The following is a 20,492-nucleotide window of genomic DNA, read 5'->3' as shown; positions in this document are numbered from 1 at the left end:
ATAATATGCCTTAGTGGAAATCTCTTTGGGTTCATCTTGTTTGGGACTCTCTGTACTTCCTTTACCTGGATAATCAGGTAGCACAGAGAGTTCCTGTTTATCACAGAAGTACCTGTTCCTGCAGGCCGAGCTTTATCCCTGGGGAGATCTGCGCTCAAGGCTGCCTTGGTGGGGCAGCTGGAGCCAGAGTGGGCATGCACTAGAGGGAGGCCTAGGGGAACTCAAATGATGGCACTGACTGGCTCCCCTAACCCCAGAGAGGGTTCCAGCAGTTCCATGCCCATTTAGCTGAAGCTGTAGGTTTAGCAAATGGATTTTCTTCCTGTATCGTCTAGGTGCTCTTTACACTCCTGTTTTTCAGTTGTGTCCCAGGGCAGGCAAGTCTGCACTCAGGCCCCTCAGCATCATCCCTCCCTATTGCAGGCTGCCACATTGGTGGTGGGGTCCCCATGGATACCATGTCTCATCTTTCCTACCCATTTCTGTATAATCCTATGTACAGTAGCTGTTCAGTCAGCCCTTGGGTCTTCTTCAAAAGGAATTTCTCTATATGTAGGTGTAGACTGGGTATGTCAGTGGAAAAAGGTGAGCTCAGGGTCTTCCTATGCCACCATCTTGGGTCCCTCTTAAATATTTTTCTTTTTTAATGAAAACTCTTGTGTAACTCTTTTAAATATATCTATTGAAATTTAAATATTCAGTTTGTGATACTCATAATCAACTATTTAGAGGAAAATTTATGCACCAGTTCTTATTCTCAGAAATTTATCATCTTTCCTTTTCCTCTGTTAACTCTTCTGTTCCATATTGCACTAGAATGTTATCCTGATATGTTTTAATTTCAAGTATACACTGTGCTTAAAAATCTTTCATTAATCACCTGTTATTTTGCTGCCAAATAATTTAGATAAATTGAAATATATTTATTTTAATTAAAAATGTTCATAAGTTCTTACATATTAAAGTTTTCTGAATTGAGTAGTAATCATACTATTGATACACAATTAGTCAAGAATATAAATATGTAAGTTTTGATAAATGATTTTTATAAAAGTAATTTTTTTAACATAAATTAATATTTCAGTGGGATGGAAGGATTATTTGGAATCCAGCTCTGTCATTCATAAGATTTCCATATTTGCACGGGCATTTCTGGACTCTATCCTGCTGGTTTATTTGGCTTCATAGGTCTTGGTATCTGATTAGACATACTTTCTTACCCTGTTATTATTTTTAAATATTGCTTTGGCTAATCTTTGCTCTTATCTTGTCTGAATAAATTCTAGCAAAAATCTTGCTATATTGAGTTTGTAGATTATTATGGGAAGAATCAACATAAATTTAAATCTTTTTATTGCTGAACTTGTTTTGGCTTCTTATTTATTTATGTGTTCTTGAATGGCATATAATCCTTTTGATGTATTTTTATTCCAAAGCAAGCATTATTAATTTTGTTAAATTTATTTCTAGCTACCTTATACTTTTTTTTGCCATTATAATAAATAGTGGGGTTTTTTTTTTTTAAGACTTTATTTTAGAGCAGTTTCAGGTTCACAGCAAAATTATGGGGAAGGTACAGAGATTTCCTAAAAACCCTCTGCCTCTACACACGCATAGCCTTCTCTGTCATCAACATCCTCCAGCAGAGCGGTACCTCTGTTAAAACTGATGAATCTACGTCGACACATCATAATCTTCCAAAGCCCATGGTTCACTCTTGGTATTGTACGTTCTGTCTGGGTTTGAACAACCATAATGATGTGTATCGATCATTATGGTCTCATACAGAGTATTTTTACTACACTAAAAATCCTCGGTGTTCTGCCTGTTTCTCCCTCCACAGCTTTGTCCCCTACCCTGGGAACTACTGATCCTCTTATTGTCTCCGTGGTTTTGCACTTTCCAGAGTGTCGTACCCTTGGACTCATACTATATGTAGCCTTTTCAGATTGGCTTCTTTCACTTAGTAGTATGCATTTAAGGCTTCTCTTTTCATGTGTTTTTAGTGCTGATTAATATTCCATTATCGGTATATTTGCTTATCCATTTACTCCTGAAGGACATCTTGGTTGCTTCCAAGTGTATTATGAATGAAGTTGCTGTAAACATCCATGAGTGCCAGGTGCAGGTTTTTCTGTGGAGATAAGTTTTCAAATCCTTTGGGTAAATACCAAGGAATGCATTTGCTGGCTCATGTAGTAAAAGGATGTTTTGTTTTGTAAGAAACTGCCAAACTATCTTCCAAAGTAGCTGTACCATTTTGCATTTCCACCAGCAATGAGTGAGCATTCCCATTGCTGAGAAGAGTTCCCAAGGACCCAGTTGTTTGGAAACTCTCAGGAGATCACCTAGTTCTCCCAGAATGGAGGCACTAATTTAGTAGAACTGATTCTGAGGCATTTAGGATAGGAAACTGAAGCTGTAAGAGCATGGTTTTCTTCACTGATTCAGGTGTTATGTATTTATCTACCTAATGTTTACAGCAGAGCATTAAAAGTGCCAAACAGTTTTGAAAGCTATACCCATTTTTGGTGAGGAAAGGCAAGGGTGGCTGGGTGGTTTACAACATAAATGAAGTGGGGACTTTAGAGTACTTCGTATGAGCATGCAGAACTTTCTTAACAGCTGCAAAGAAATACTCGTGCTCCAAATTAGCAGTTTTCTTCCTTTTTACCAGTATGATTTTAGGGCAGATAAGAATGTATTCAGTCTGTGACATTTTGATAGCAAAAGCAAAATGCTGATGGTAATTGTGCAAGGTCTGCATGCCAGTAACTTCCTGTTTGTGACTTCAGATCAAATGTGCAACAGTCACTGTATCAGTTTATAAGAATTCTTTTGTTGTATTCTGCTTATCAACACACAGAAGAATCTCTGTACAATGTTGGCTTTCTTTTTTTTTTTTTTTTCACTTGAATCCACAAATCCACAAATTCACAGAATAAGAATACATGTTACTTCACCACACTCGCATATGTAACTGAAGCAAGTCTCAAAGCATTACTTACCTTGTCTACGTCATTGCATTCTTACTTAATCTGCAATTCTATTTACTTAAATATTTATATTTAGTTTTATAATTTATTAGTGAGTCATGCACCACAGTTTGAAAAATACTGTAAAAAGCTCTACTTGTCAAGCAACTCACCAGAAACAAATAAAAAAAATTATTTTGTAGTATTAGCCCCAATTTTTTTTTAGTTAAAAAGCAGTATCGTGCCCTATATACAGTAGGCCATCAATTGATCTGAGGTCAGGGTGCTGACAGTCTGTGAAGAAGGCGGGGAAATTCCACTGTGGACACCCACTCAACCATCTCAAACAAGAGTCATTCTTTATAACCCATCTGTTAGGGGTGCTTGGTTTTTACTCATATGTTTCCCCTGTTTTGGCTTGTATTTTCCTTAATTTTTTTAAAATATTTTTACTGAAGCATAATGGGCACACACAGTAAAATACAAAAATCTGAGATGTACAATTTCATGAATTTATATTAGTATCTCATGTGTAATCATCACTCAAAAGGCTCCTTCGTGCCACCTTCCTAGTCAGCCACCACTCCTACCTGTACAGCGGAGCCACTATTCTGACTCATACCAGCACAGATTACTTTTTCCTGTTCTTAAACTTTATAATAAATAGACTGATACAATATGTACCCTTTGGTAATGTGCTTCATTTACCGATCATTCTCTCTGACTCTTAAGATTTCTTGGGATGCTGTCTTTTAAGAAGGAAGAATTGCTGAGTCAGTGTAAGCCAGTTCTACTTTAGTTAACAAAAAAACTCTTGGTTTGGAAATCATGTGGCATTTGGAACCAAAAATATAATTATCTTGCTGTGATTCTAATTATTATTGCTATATTAAAAAATTCACACAGTGCCACACCTGCTACTGGCACAAGATTACATACAGAAGAGGCAAAGTTGGAGCCCACATTTAGCAGTATTCTAAACTTAGCAACAGTAGACTGTAGTCCATGATAATATGATGGGTTTATCACACAAATCAAGTATCATAAATAGGTTATATTAAACTCACAGAGAGGACGCCATAAATGTCCCAGTGTAGACATTTCACGATTTGGGTTCCTGCTAATTTTGCAACCACCATTTTAACAAGTGAGATAGAATAGAATGAAAAATGTCAAAATGAACTGTATATGATAAGAGTGAGTAATGTTTCAGTTATATTGGGTTGTGATATAAATGGTATTTCTATGTGCAGCAGTAAATACTTTATAGCCACCTCATTATATACTCATCTGAAAATCACTAACTATATATTGAACAGCTACAATGTGTGTGGCATTGTGTTAGGTCCTCTGGCACATGTTATTAAGATAAATAATTTTCGAGCCTGTCCCTCAAGGAATTTAGGGGAATATACAAAGTATTTGTAAGGATATAAATAAAGTTTAAAAATGTATTGTGTGATAAGGCCATAGTAAAAATAGAGCTTAGAACATTCAGAGAAGATTCATAACAGAGTTGGCATTTGAATGAGTTGTTACTGATGATGGTTGAAGCACGGCCATGAATGTGATCACTCAGGGAGAGCTTAAAGAGAAGGTGGTGGAAAGGGACAAACATTGGGGATCCTCTCCTTCCTCCCATCTAAGGAGTAGAAAATGAAATTAAGTCATTAGAAGCAGCCTACATATTCAGAGTGTAGATGAGATAGTAGGGTAGCAAAAACTTAGGGGAAGAGAAAGTTTCAAGAATGAATCACTTGAACAACGTTATGTTACAGGGAGGTTCAGAAAGCTGATGGGGGCATTTATTTTGTCAAATAGTGAATTAGTTGGTTACACTGCAAGTAATTATTTTTGAAATGTAGGGGTGGAAGGAAAGATATATAAAGCAAATTGTAAGAAGTAAAAGGAATAAGCGGGAGAAATAGAAGGGGAAAATAAGGGAATATACAGAAATTTTAAGGAAAGGGGTAACTGAATGGGTTCATATTGGAAGGCTTTATCAATATGATTACACTGAATTGTTCTTTTTAAGATGAACTGAGGTTGGGAATGTGGCCAGTGGAGTAGTGGCTATCCAGAACTGACACAAGTCAAATAACTTGAAAATTTTGATGATAGAGAGAGTTGAGGTAAAGAGAGAGTTGAGGTCAGGCCCAGTCAGTCCAGTGACTTTCTGCAGTATCTCTTGGCATCTCCAAAGGAGACTTGATAAAGCAGACTGGAAGTGATTTCCAGTGTAATCTGTTGCAGAGGTTGGGAGACCCGATAACCAAAAATGGTATCATAAGACCCAGGCAGGGAAGGAGTGTAAGAAGGAAAGGAGGATCAAGTCCAAGAGCTGGAGGTGGATTAAAAAAACTGGTGTCTGTCCGGAATAATTGATGTTAAATAGCAACAATTTATTTCATTTACTTGCTTAGTTGAAGCATATTTGGAGAGTCACTGAGCACAAAGGGTCTTTTCAGAGAATTCACAAGTAGTATCTATGGCCAGTTCTTTGGCTATAAGTTTTTGCTGCTTATCCCTAAAACAGCAGTAGAATTATAAAACTTTTTTTTTTAAGGTCATGGTTTGTTTTATGACCTTCCAGTCTAGTATTTTGCCTCCTGAAATGGTACCATGGATTCTTTTCTGAATGATTTATCTCCATTTTTTAAACTCATAGGTTTATGATTACATCCCTAAAATCCCAATCCATAATTTATCTTAGTAGATGGATATAGCTCTGTTATCTAGATTCTTATTTGAACTTTTGAATTCTGTTTATTTTTACTTCTTAAGATAAGAATAAACCTATCTGAATGTTGAGTAGCATTGTTTCCCAGAATGTGCTTTGCATACATAAGTCCCATGAGATCCCGTAAAATAAATGAAGGAGGGGAGGAGATAGACTTTGGTCAGAAAACTTGAGGAAATGCAAGTCATTGTATTACCTTTTGGGATATTCAGAATGCTTATTAGCCTATCAAGGCTATTGGAAGCCTTGAAGGAAAGAAAGTTAATTTTTTTCTAAATCCTACATTTCTCTAACTTACCTGACCACAAGGACCGCTACCACCATCACCGCCACACAGTTTTGCTTTTGTACAAAACTAATTAATATTCTTTGGAACATACTTTGGGAAATCTTGTTTCATTTGAAAATGTATTCAAAATTCATCTAAAACAGTATGAGAATGAATTTTATTAGCATGTGTGTTGCATACTTATGAAATAGAATAACAGAGACAGATGAAGAATATGAGACGATGTATGTTATGGACAATGGTCAGAGATACATGAAAGCAAATCAGGACAAAAGGAACCAGTAACATTTAGGAAAAATATTTCGGCCAAAACTTGAGAAAACACTCCTACTTTTGTTACTCTAGGATTTGGGAAGCAAATCTGAGCTTATCACATACATTCCACCGTGACTTTTGCTGAGCAGTTAGTAAAAATCACTGACTAGTGTCAGACTTCTGTGGGAATCTTAGAATGGCCATCTGTTAGGTGTGAAACCTTAGGCGTTTTACTAACCTTTTGAGACTGTTTCCTCATCTGTAAAAATGGAGACAAGGTTTTAGTGAAGGTTTAATATTATATATACCTTAGTGATGTATGTGCACAAAGTTCCCAATAAATGGTTGACACTGTTAATTATTTGTATTATCTTTTCCTACTCTGCATTCACCTCTCCTATCTAAAGGGCCCTGCTTTAAGGCCACACTTACATAGCAGTCGCTTTCTCTACTCAGTCCTTTAAATTATGTTTTCTACACTTTATTCTTAATTCCACCTTCCACATAAAGGATGGCTCCAGTTAGACTTGGATTTTTATCTCTCATAAGATTGTCATTGTTTTTTTTACCTTGTAATTAACTGTCAGAGATCAAGCTAGAATGAGAGAAATTGTCATCTCTGCTATTTTTTGTTATTATTCACTTGGGCATGAATTATTAATATTATCTTCAAGCCACAGTTTCTGTGTGGGAATCTTTTTAAGCCACTTTGGCTGTTACATTACATTTCACTGAGTTAAAACAAGACACACAATCAATTAATGTGCTTTACTGGGTTCACGTAAACTCTTGGTTGATAATGTCCAGTATTTTGTTAGCCTTAGATACCATGTGCTTGGCATGTATGTCTTTAGGGGATAGTTTACATTGATAACTCATAACGTCTTTCTTTTTAATTGAAGTGCAGTTGATTTACAATATTGTATTAGTTTCAAATATACAGCATAGTGATTCAGTATTTTTCCAGATTATACTCATTATAAGAATCTGAGTATTATTCCCTGTGCTATACAAAACATCCTTGTTGCTTATCTATTCTATGTATAGTAGTTTGTATCTGTTAATCCCATACCCCTAATTTGTCTCTCCCACCTTCCCTCTCCCCTTTGGTAACCACAAGTTTTTCAATGTCTGTGAGTCTATTTCTGTTTCACATATACATTTATTTGTATTATTTTTTAGAGTCCACATATAAGTGATAAAATACAGTATTTTTCTTCCATCTGATGTATTTCACTAAGCATAATATTTTCTAGGTCCATCCACATTGCTGCAAATGGCATTATTTCATTCTTTCTTATAGCTGAGTAATATTTCATTGTGTGTGTATGTAAACACGTATTATATACACATATACATTATAAACACAGTCTTGGAATTTGGACTTTTAAGGAAAGTTATATTGTTAAAATAAGAATCATAAAGATGACAATAGACTATGTATACCTTGGAATTTGGACTTTTAAGGAAAGTTGTTAAAATAAGAATCATAAAGATGACAATAGACTATGTGTACCTTATAATCATATAAATTCTGTTATAAGTAACAAAAATATAAGATTAAGCTTAAATGAATTAATACCCCAGACTATTTTAATATAATATTCTCTTTTATCTAATCAAATGACTCCAAAGAAAGAAACTGAATCTTGTTATTGGAATGCAAAAGCCTCAGACTCATCAAAAAAGACTTTTATGTTAGTTCTCATAATTAGTATCTAATGTATAACTTTTCTCTTATATTTTAATGTTGACAGCTTCTTCCCTGTGGTTCCTTAGAAGCAGATGAAATGGAAAGGCTTAAGCGTGAAAGAAATGATGCCTTAGAAGAAGTGAATACACTTAAGGTAATCTCCAATTTAGCTTCCTCGCATTTTCTTTAGGAAAAAGAGAAGAAATAAAATTATCTTGTGTTGAATTCTGAAGTATTGGGGTTTAGTTTTATTTTTAAAGAATATTAATATCAAACAGCTTAGTATTGAATATTAATATCAGATAATTTGATATTTATTTCTTCAACTGACCTTTAGAGAGTTTTAGTTCACATACTTATTGTATATATTTCACAATATCCATCCAAGATTCTGTGTGAACAGCAGTTTTTAGTCATACCTTCTGATATGGTTACTTCTCACGGCTTTTTATTCTCACATTGGTGGCAAGATGAAGAGCCAACAAAGCAAGCCATGACAATTTTGGATCCTCAGATGCTCACTGGGAAATACATTTTTTCCCATATTCATGCTTCAGGGACATCTTGTTTTGCTAACATATTTTGGGATTAAGGCAGTATGATTTAAGGGAAGAAAAACACACAGTATATCCCAAATATAATTGAAGATTTTGATTTTCTTTATAGATTCTTTATAAATTTACATTGTATCCTAATTTTTACAGAAAGTCATTTTTTTCAAACCTTCAAGAAAAGCAATGTAACTACTTGATTTACCATTAATTCACCATAAGAACATGTTTTTATTTTTAATTATTTTCTTAAATGAGTGAAATTCTATTGTTAATTTTTATTAAAGCAAAACCTTTACACCAAAAGAGAAAAGTAAGAAATTTCCTTGCTGCCTTAGTTTTTAAATTCCAGCCTCTAGAGGAAGCCATTGTCTAACAGACCTTATTTATCCTTCCAGAGACTTTATACAGCCAATCATATGTCTAAAAATATGTGTATATGTTTGTATATTTTAACTTTTACAAAGTTGCTTCATACATTACACATTTTTTTTTATCTTGCCTTCTTTTTATCCTCTTGGTTAGCATTTTATCTTGGGCTACTTTTCAGGTGAATATACACAGTTCTATCTAATTCTTTTTAATGCTTCTCCTGTCATCAAAAAGTTCTGTCCTGGGTTATGTAGCCAGTTCCTTACTGATGGATATTTAGGATATTTCTAGTTTTCCATTATTAAAAAAAAAAAAGTCTATCATAAATAGATTTGTAGATGTATCTTTGGGCAATTGTGCAGTTTTAAAAGTATATATTGAAGGGGGAGGGTATAGCTCAGTTGTAGAACACGTGCTTAGCATGCATGAGGTCCTGGGTTCAAGCCCCAGCTCCTCTGTTAAAAAAAAAAAATACAATAAAATAAAAAATCAAAGTCATCTTAAAAAAAAAGGTACAAATTGAATAAATTTCTGAAAATAAAATTATTCTATCAAAGGTTATGGACATGTAAAATTTTATGTTACCAAATTCCCTTTTAAACAATATAACCAATTCATGTTCCTTCCAAGTGTATATGAGTACTTTATACTAAAGGAATATTTTATACGTTTCTTTTTACATCTTTGAAACTGTCAACTTGCCACATTTTTCAGTATAACAATAGTTGAGAAAAATATAAATTTAGTTTTAAAAATAAATTGACAGTTGTTTTCTCATACTCTCTTAGAAAAGTCTCCAGTGTTGTTTACCTTCATAAAATAGTATTTTTATATAATTTACTCTGCATAAACCATTAAATCTTATGGTTTATCAGAATTTTCAGGGGCTCTCATACCTACTTCTTTAATGTTTATCATTGTTAAATTCAATGATACATTTCAGTTTGTATTGGAATATAAGTAGTACTTATTAGAACTTTAATTTAAAACTGTAATCATTTAACATTTAAACAAGGCTTTCCTGAGAAGCTATTTAGTAAATCAGGTTTCACATTTAAAAATGTATGAGATGTAACTGAACATATCCTAATGTGACAAAACCTGAAATTCCAGGTAAAACAAATTCTGTATTTTATAATTTCCTTTACCTGAAAAAATATCTGTTGGCTCAGAACCACTTGTTTAGCTATAGACAAGTTGTATAAAGCAATAAATATTTCATTTGAGATAATGTTTGCACTTTCAGTCTCTCTGTTATACACACACACACAAATAACGCAGTGGTTAAATGAAATTCATGGAGTGTGTTAGATAATCTCTCATCAGTTCCCTTTATCCTGTGACATCTCTATTCTTCATGTATGATTTGAGGTACAAATAAAAATGAAGTCAAGAGAAGTTGATGCCAATGGTTAATTTTTATTTTGCAAGAATGATTTTTCAAAGTGCTGTTGGGTTTATTGAACTTAAAGCCTTTCTGCAGAGTTTACATTGCTGCTGCTTTGCAAAGCTGAATGAAAATAGATATATTTTCCATTTTCAGATGCAAAAAACTAGGACACAGAGTGAAGGTGACTTGCCAGAGAATAAAAGCACAGGACCCAGCAGTTTCTTGGCTCCTGGTCTTTGGCAGATTCATTAGATTGCTGTATTTTATTCCTCTTCATATACCTTCATTTCATCTCTTAGACAAGAATGAGCTGAAGTATAACAGAAAGCAGATTGCTTCTTATAAACATTGCAGTGTTGCCTTGAATGTGTACCACTCAATTTAATCTTCAAGCAGTTCCGCTGCTCAGGCTTATAGTAAAATGGTTCTTCAGTTATTCTTAATATTTCTGATTTGATCAATAAAATGTAGATTTACTTATGACATATGTAACAAAATTCAACATTTTAGGGTATATGCTTAACTTAATTTTAAGTTCAAAGATGATGCATAATAGTTTTCTACCATTGTAACATTAGCTCGTATGTTGGTTATATCAGTTGTATATTCATTTTCATGGATAATCTTCCAAAACTAAGCTCAATTAGGAAAATAATAGTCAACCCCATTTCATACTTCCTCTAGTTATAATAAGAGAGACTTCTAATTTGCAATAATAATGTGCTTCAGTTTGCAAGCTCTTTGGAATGATAGCTGTTTCTCAGTACTTAGTTAATATTTATACATTTTGATCCTGATTGACTTATTTTGGACTTCAGATTTTGAGGTTTTAAAAAAAATCGTTAATTATAGTAACAAAATGCATTTATATCACAGTTATACTGTAAATAACTAATTACTTGTAAATGGTATGTACAAAGCCAGAAGAGTGACTGGGAACTGCATCTTTAGATTGTAGCAATTGGAGGTTTGGGGCATTTGTAAGCTTTGAAACAAAGCCCTAAAAATATTACCCACTGATACCTTCATTATAAGTTATTAATTCAGTGATCTTTAAATATAGGAAAAGTTATTTGAATCAGAAATACAAAGGAAACAATTGGCAGAAGAACTCCAGAATGTGAAACAAGTAAGTGCATGTATTGTGTATACGTGTTTTGTATATGTGTGTTTAAACATATGAGGTATAATTACAAAGCGTTCACGCTGTATAAGATCCCAGAGTTTACAGATGTGAGCAATATAGTATAGATCGTAAAGCAATCACGTGCAGGGTCTATACCTGTGCTGAATTCCTGCTACTGATACCAAAAGAAATGTTAAAACTCCTCTTTGAAATTGCTCAAAACCAGATATCCATGGACTGAAATGATAAATCTCATTCCTGTTCTATTCTTTGTTTTCTTTCTCTTTTGATTTTCCTTTTTATTTTTCCCCCTTTTCTCTGTTACTCATCCTCATTAACGATAAAATCAAAATAAGCACAGAAAAACCCCTCCAAGGCGGAGAATTTTTTTTTAATTTTATTTTTTAATAATAAAAAGTAAGAATTTATTTTCACTCTGTATCGTTCTTCAAAGGATTTTAGGTAGCTTACAGAAAAACAAGTACAGTGACATTATCATGAAGTAGATAAACAAATAAATAAAATACTAATAAGAGTATAAAGTTAAGACAACATTGTTCAATATCAATGGCAGTTGCCTGATTTTGAATCTCCCCAACATTATCCTCCCAGAAAACATAAAATCAGCAGAGCAAATACAACCATACAGGACCCATGCCTTCAATGGCTATGTGACAGAGAACACCAGATCCTTCAACATACATATAGAGTAAAAAAATTATGACAAATTTCTGCAGCTTGCCTGCCACTGAAACCTGAGCTACAAAGAACAGGAGGTAAAGTTTAAAAACTCTGCAGGAGAATATGGAGAAACAGAGCCATTAGATGAAGTGCTACAAAGAAAATCACCCACAGAAAGAGAAAATGCAACTATTAATGTCCAAATACTGAACACAGGCCAGGTTTTGGTGGTTTTCAGGACTCGAGAAAGTGTGTGCAACCAGAAGTAGCAGCCTTGCAGATTCATTGCTCCTGGAGAAGAATCAAGTAAACAGAGAAGGGGTGGTATCTCTTGAGACTAGGAAATGAAGGGAAAGAAGGAAATTAGGGGGGGAAGCTAAGGATCTTGCAGAAATGAGCGAGAAGCAAGACGTACCGAACCTCTCCCATCTATCCCCCACCACAACCATTAGCAACATGATCCATAAAAGAAATTGCACAGAAGAGGGTGCTGTTGAACTAAGAAGTCTTTTCTGTGAAAGGAAAAGGAATAGGAAAAAAAAAAAAAAAAAAAAAAAAAAAAAGAACCTGTCTCCATTATTACAAGACAGCTGTAAAAATCAGACTATTAATTCAGTCTTTCCTCCTGACGAAGACTCTCCAAAACAGTTCAACCACAAAGCTGATCAAAACTGTAACACAGAACTCCAAACTCAATTTAATATCCTCAAACAAGATTTGGCATTAAAAAAGAAAAGGAAAAAAAAACCTCCAATCAGAAATCAAAACTGACTAAAATGACAAAAAACAGGAAGAAATAAAATGAGAGTTGATAAGACCTAGGAAGGAAAGAGAAGAAAAAGAAAAAAATGATGTCAGAGATGAAAACTAAATTACAAGTTGCCCAAGGAGGAATATAAACAATGAAAAGACATTGAAGAAAGCCAGAAAAATAAGAATAAGATAAAGAAGTAAAAGATTTTCTTGAATAAGTAAATCAAAACAGCTAAATAGCATTAATATTTAGAACTATAAACCGAGAATAACTTTTCAGAAATAAAAGATGACCTGAAGCTATTATTTGCAGTAGGGAAATTTGAAGTGGAAAGATCAACCCTAGGACATGTTCTAGTAAAACTATTAGTCTGTAAAGACAGAGGGAAAAAACGGACAATGCCTCCAAATGGAAAGGTCAAGTAACTTACTAGGGCAATAGAATTAGGCCAGCATCAGCCTTCTCAACATAAAATTCGAAGTGAGGCATTAGTGGAGCAATATCGTCAAGAGACTAAGGGAAAGAATGTGTAAACCAAGAATATTGTATACCACCAAGCTGACTTTCAGATCTCAAGGCCGTGAAAAAACAAGAATGTGCCGGTATTCAGGGAATGATGTCCACATGTAACGTTCCTGAGGAATCTGGGAGAGAGAGTGTTTCATCCAGCCAAAAAAAATGACTGGAATAACTTTGGCGAGAATTTCCAGTGAGCATTTTATATATGTTACTGTGGAGCTGAGACTAAAATGAGAGAGTTCACAGGTAAAAGAATAATGTGTAATCATTATATGTCTGACAAAAATCAAAGATGCATTATTTTTTTTTTCAATGAGAGGATAGGGGGAAAAAAGGAGAGAACAGAATATAATCATTCTGTTGTATAAGCAAAGCATAATAGTCAATGAATATCATTTCAAACTGACACCAAATAATAAAGAGATTGGATAGAGAGGATTTCAGGCACTACCAAAAGTAATAATATAAAGGTAACCTGTAGGACAAAAATACAAACCTTCCTAATAACAAAAAGAAACAAATTTTTAAAAGCAAAGGGACACATGAATAAAGAAATGCCTTAAATATAACATACACAATAGTTTCAACAAAAGACAATATGGCAGAATTGAGACTGAAAACAATAGTCATCTTAATTAACATAAATGGGAGTAACTCACCTATTAAAAGGTTTTCATAAGAAAATAAAGTTTGCTAAAACTGACCTCAGTTGAGATACAAAGCTTAACAGACCAATTTTCATTGAAGAAATGAAGTTATCAAGAAACTACCCTACAGAAAAGGACCAGGCCAAACAGTGTCACAGGAGAACTTAACTAAACGTTTGGCAATTTTTCCCAAAACTACATAAATGGCTTCAGAGTTCAGAGTATGAAAGAAAGAGAGAGAGAGAGAGGGAGGGAGGGAGGAAGGAAGGAAAGAAGATAGATTTCCAAATTCTTTTCTTGAAGCAAGTATATAACATTTGATGCCTAAACTTGATAAAAGCACAAAAAAAGAAAATGCGGTTAGACTAGAAAAATGACTAAGGACATTTGAATTAGCAAAGAAAAAACTATCTATTTGCAGATGACATTAATAGTAATCTAGAAGACCCTCGAGAATGGTAAAACTAACTCAATGAAAAATTCACAAGTTAGCAAGCTATAAAATTAATATGCAAAACTCAATTGCATCCATGTGTATAAATTATAACCAGTTAGAAGATTTAACAGTTGAGATGAAAGCAAAAATTATGTAGAAAAATGAGCAAAAGACATGAACAGACCATTCACCAAAAAGTTATTAAAAGGTCATATGAAACCTTAAAAAATATGAACCATATGAAAAGATATTCAGCCTTTCTCACAATAAGAGAAATACAAATTAAATCTACACTGAGATAGGACTTCCAGTGCCTAGAACTGAGTAAGACACTAGCAGAGGACATTCTGCAACAGAAAATGACTCTAGAACCTGGACAGTACACGAGAGGTAACCACCAGGGGCATTGCAGCATCAACATAGACAAGCTGTTTCCCTTGGGAGGGGGAAGGACAGGAACTAAATTTCTTGTTTCTCTGGTTTTACGCCTGGAGCTGAAAGCAATCTGATACCACTGACCCCCACTTACGGTCACTTGATATTTAAAAAGGTTCACAGACAGTTTCAATGAGGAAAAGATGTTCATTACAACACAAGGGGCCAGAACAAGGACATATTTGTGTGTGAAAAACTTGAATCTCAGCCCCTACCTCATATCATAGTCAAAAACTAACTCTAATGGATTATAGATCTAAACATAAGAACTGAAACTATTAAATTCCAGAGGAAACTTCTGTGACGTTGGGTTAAGCAAAGTTATCAAACTGTATACCTAAAGTTAGTAAACTTTACTATACGTAAATTCTACCTCAACAAAGCCAATTTTTGAAAAAATATGCAAATACAATTTCTCATCCGTCAGATTAACAAAAATTGAAAAGCTTGACAGTACGCTGTTGGTGAGGCTGTTTCGAAACAGGCATTTTCATACACTGCTGGTGGTAATAGAAAATGGTATGCAGCTATGAAGGAGAATTTGGCATTTCCAACAAATCTATGCATTTACCCTTTAACCTGGCAACCTCACTTTTAGGGATTTAGCCTGAAGATGTACCTCTAATAATATTAAAATATATATGCATACAGGATCTTGTGGTGGCTCACAATGAAAGAGAATGTGACAACGAATGTATGTATATTCACATATAACTGAAAAATTGTGCTCTACACTGGAATTTGACACAACATTGTAGAATGACTATAACTCAATAAAAAATGTTTAAAAAAAAGTGGGATCATAAAAAAATACATATGCACAATATTTATTGTTGTATTATTTGTAACTAGGAAATATTGGAAACTACCTTAATTTCTAAGCACAAGTGATTGAATGAACTATGGTCCATATCTGCAATTGCACACTATGCCACTGCAGGAAAGATAAGGAAGGTCTCTCCAAAGATACAGAGTGATTTCCAGGAGATACTATCCAGCAAAAAGAGCAGAGTATATATAGTATGCTATCCTCTATTAACAAGAGAAATTATCATGTGTTTCTGTTTATCTTTACAAAAGAAACGAGAAGAAGAATAAATTATGCAGCAGTGAAATTGGTTATCGACAATGTGGGTAGACACAGAGTGGCCAAGATGCAGGCAGGAGTGACCTTTTTATAGTTTTTACTTTTGGGTGCATGTTAATATTCTGTGCATTCAGAAGATATATAAAGAAATCAATAAAGATAGGAAAGAGAAATGATCTTAAAGCTACAAGCAAACTGAAATAAATGAATTCATTTGCATTTCAAGTGAATACCATAAACATTCTAAAGAAAAAAAAAAACTCAGGTAACTTATGAACACAGTATTTGTGTTCAGTGTTTGACAGGTTGGGGTTGAGTTAGAAAAGAATTGCAAACAAATCCCAAACCATTTTTAGTATGTTTTGTTGTTTCAGAGGTGTAATCAAAGCTATTCTAAAATTTTAAGATGTAATATAAGTCTCAGAAAATGTACTCACTGTTGTTGAAAGCCAGGATCTCAATGAAAAAACAAAGACATACAAAATAGAATGAAGGAAGTCAGGAAAGAATACTGTGGATAGACTGGAACTGAGGGTATCATTGGGAATGCATAATTACTAAAATATATATGTATGTATGTGAATATGAATATTCACATGTGCCCATGTATATATGTGTGTGTGCACGTGTGTGTGAGTGTGTGTGTTCTAAGAAGCAGGCACCCCAGTAGCAATGAGCACATAGTATATCTAACTGCCCAGAGACCATTCCCCACTGATAGGATCCCAGGCTCCTTGGAGAAATGACTGATTTCAGGGCGGGGGGGGTGGGGGTGGAGGTAAGTACAAAATGAGCCTGAAACATCTTATGCCAGAAAATAAGGAAATGCCCAAAATGATGGGAGCGTCACAAGGAACCAGCTGAGAGGGGTCCCCACTGGCCAATGTGGAAGTACTTGAGCACCAAAATAATTAAGTTTAGTAATGAATTACAAACCATTGAAAAAATACTGTTTGATGAGTCCATACCATTAGTGAAGAGATGAGTTAGTTAATGGGAAGAACAGAGGGCTCTTGCTTATTACAGACTACTGAGTGCTGACTGGTAACTAAAGAGAGGCTGCCAGATTTGGGAAGTCAGCATTTTGCACCTGTTTTAGTAACGTCTGGATCAGACTGGAATCATAAAATGCTAAATCTAGGGGGAATTTTTTTATGAAGAGCAGAACATTGACATATTTACATGGTTTTAAAGTAGCTCTCTATAAACTGCTTATTAATTGCAAGGGGAAAAACATTAATTATATAGTACTGAAATCAAGCGACTCCCAGACTGGTGCTAAAAATTGACAGCACCAGTGAGGAACAGACGACATATATGACTTTCAAATGTGATACCTTGGAAAGGACACAACATCACCTGTGTAGTATTATGGCTGAGGATGTATGAACCTGAACCTGGCCACGAGGAAGCGCCAGACAAACCCCAAGTAAAGGACAGTTTTATTTTTTTAAGGGGGGTGTGTGTGTGAGTAAGAGATGGGAGAGGTAGGGAGGGGGTTATATTCTTTACAACCATCAGTGACAGAAAGCAATAGAAGAAAAGAAAGAGGAAAGAAGAAAGGAGGGAAGGAAGGGAAGAAGGAAGGAAGGAAGGAAAGACAGATTGAAGGAAGGAAAGACAGATTAAAGAAAGGATGGGAGAAAGGAAGAAAGGACAAAAGAAGGAGGGAGCAAGGGAGACAGAGAAAGGAAGGACGAGAGACAGGAAGGAAGAGAGAAAGGAAGGGAAGACAGGATGAAGGGAGAGGAGGGAAGATTCTAGATTAAAAGGGGCTAAAGAGATATGAAAACTGAACACAATACCTGACCCTAGACTGAATCCTGTATTGGAATGGGGGGATGCTGTAAAGGATATTACTGGGTCAATTGGCAAAACTGGAGTACAGATCGTAGGTTAAAAGAATTGGCTCTATGTTAAACGTCTTAAATTTGATGGCTGTTCTGTGCTTGTGTAAGAGAACATCCTTATACGTAGAAAATACTGAAGTTTGTAGGCGTAAAGAGCCATGATGTATGTAACTCAGATTCAAATGGTTAAGAAAAAAATTGTGTACACACACACACACACACACACACACACACACATATGTGAGAGAGATTGAGAACATGCAAAATCTCAGCGGCAACAGCCTTGAAATATCAGTGGTTTGCAAGAATACTTTGTTTCCCACTCATGAACATACTGGCAAAGGGGTAAATCTGTGAATTAGTAAATCTGGGCAAAGAGTGTAAGAATTACTAGTCCTATTCTTGCAACTTTTCTGTACATTTGAAGTTATTTTCAAATAAAAAGTGTTTAAAAGTCCTCTATTTTTTGGCCAGGTTTTAGACCCCCATTTTATTAACTTTTTTTATACTTTAATTGGTATGCCTTTTTAATTCTGTATCTTCAACGCCTGCGCCAGTTTCCGTGGCCAGACCTTTTTACATTTTAGTGTTTCTTTGCGTCCTGAAAGTGGACATTTATAAATCTTTTGTTAATTTTTCCATGTAGAATAAGGTGGGGAGGGGTTCTACATTTAATTCCAATTTCCTTTTCTCCTAAATGCTTAGAGCGTAAAAGCTTTATAATATTAAGCATACTTAATAAAATATGGTAATACGCATAGTATAAATGTGTATAGCACATTGTTAAGCACTCAACAAATATTATTATGGTCATTATTAGTAGTAATAGGAGGAGAAGGTGGGCACATGAGCTGTACCAGACATAGAAAGGAAAGCACATTCCAGGCAAAGGATGCAGGATGAAAATTATATGGTGTGAAAGGGAAAGTCCTGTCTTTAGAGTCAGGACTTTATATGCTAATTTTACTATTATTTGGTAATATGTTTGTGTTCATGTCTAAAAATGTGATGATAATGTCTGTCTTATCATTTGTTCATAGCACTTGAGAGTTTAAGAGCATAAAACTGTCAGAAATATAGTTAAGTTCCTAAATAATAAGTTTTGATTTATATTCTTTTATCATCATTACCATTATCTAATCATTATTAAAGGCCCGGGAACATAAGGGAAACATGGACAAGTGAAGGTGTTAGGAAATAAACGTGTGGAGGAGTTGGTATACTGGGGCCAGAGCATACAGGCACCTGAATACCAGTCTGAGGCTTTGGACGGTGCACTGCCATTGAAGACATTTGACAAGGGGAGAAACAAGATCTACATGCTCTACCTGCAATCCGACCTCTCTTTCCTTTGTACTCCACGTCCAACTTTTTGGCCCTACTTTAAAAAAAAATGCAGAATTTTGCCACTTTTCACCACTTCCATCTCTGGTCTGAGCCGTCATCATCTCCTGCCTGTGTTGTAATTATAGCTTCCTGCCAGATCACGCAGCTTTTACCCTTGCCTACCCCCATACAGGCTAATCTGAACACAGCAGCCAGAAATATTCTTTTAAAACTGAAGTTAGCACTCTCCAGAGCTTTCCATCTCACTCAGAGCTAAAGCCAGAATCCTACAAGTAGAGGTCTACAAGCAAATGTCAAAGCCTGTAACAGCCTCCTTGATCTCAGTCCTATCCCCCTTCCCCACACTCCTCTCGCCTCGGTGACCTCATCTTTTACCACTTTTTCTTCTCATCTCCCCTACTAGTTCTCCAGCCCCTCTGACGTACCTGCTCCAACTCTCACTGTTTGTGGATAAGTTTTTTGGTATTCCTGATTGCTGTCTCATGTATTATATACTTTTATGGATTTGTTCTTTCTATCCACCAATTAGAGGTTAAGCTTCATGAGGAGGTGAGCTATCTTTCATTTGTTCTCCAATTTATCTTATATCAATCACTGACATAGAGTAGCAGGTGCTCAATAAATATTAGTGAATGGATGAAGAGATGAATAAAGAAAATTTACTTTAAGAAAATTAACCTACAGCAATTTTGGAAGTAACCAGGTATCAGATAAGAAGCTTCTATAATAGTCTAGCCCTGCACTGTTCAATAGAAATCATTAATGAGATATTTTTACATTCTTTTTCATAATGTATCTTTGAAGTCCATTACTATTTTTATGATTATAGCATATCTTAATTTGTACACTAAATTTTTATTAGAAATACTGCTGTGTTTAGATTTAACAAGATTTGTAGTTGAAAAAGTAGATTCGTATACCCAAATATGCCAAATAGAGTTAAAAAGTTTCCAGTAACTGAAATGAATGCTGAAAATCTTTTACTTTTAATATTTAAGTCCATATTGGCAAAACTTTTTCATATTTTTAGAAGACTGTATCTTTGAATTAAAATCATTTCAAAGCTACATCTTTTCTATCACTGATTCTAGTCAACTCAGTATAAATAACATCAAATTCAAAGGAGTATTGCATATATTAAAAGCAACAGTAAATTTATCAATATCAACTAAACATAGTTCAAAATTTTTCAAGTGTTTGGAACTAATTTATGTAATGTATCAATAAGTGAAATCTACATATAGATTTATGGTAGACATACATAAATCATTATTATGATTTACAATATGAAGAGTTACAATGTTAGTATAACTTCTTATACTTGTCTAGTTTCACAGATAAGCTT

The 20,492-nt window shown here is 34.6% G+C and overlaps 1 protein-coding gene across 6 annotated transcripts in view; it reads left to right on the top strand.

Moving 5' to 3' along the window:
* STXBP4 (syntaxin binding protein 4) overlaps positions 1-20,492 on the top strand; it is a 167,916-nt gene that overhangs the window by 61,307 nt on the left and 86,117 nt on the right. For all 6 annotated transcript variants that reach the window (XM_074342767.1, XM_045513798.2, XM_074342766.1 and 3 more), the window contains 2 exons: positions 8,017-8,106; positions 11,329-11,394. In XM_074342767.1, the coding sequence (XP_074198868.1) occupies positions 8,017-8,106; positions 11,329-11,394 (156 nt within the window). The remainder of the gene's footprint in view (positions 1-8,016; positions 8,107-11,328; positions 11,395-20,492) is intronic.

The sequence above is a fragment of the Camelus bactrianus genome, chromosome 16, assembly GCF_048773025.1.
Source record: "Camelus bactrianus isolate YW-2024 breed Bactrian camel chromosome 16, ASM4877302v1, whole genome shotgun sequence".
Taxonomy (NCBI): Eukaryota; Metazoa; Chordata; class Mammalia; order Artiodactyla; family Camelidae; genus Camelus; species Camelus bactrianus.
Note: the sequence above shows the minus strand (reverse complement) of the source record. Positions and strands in the feature narration are given on the sequence as shown.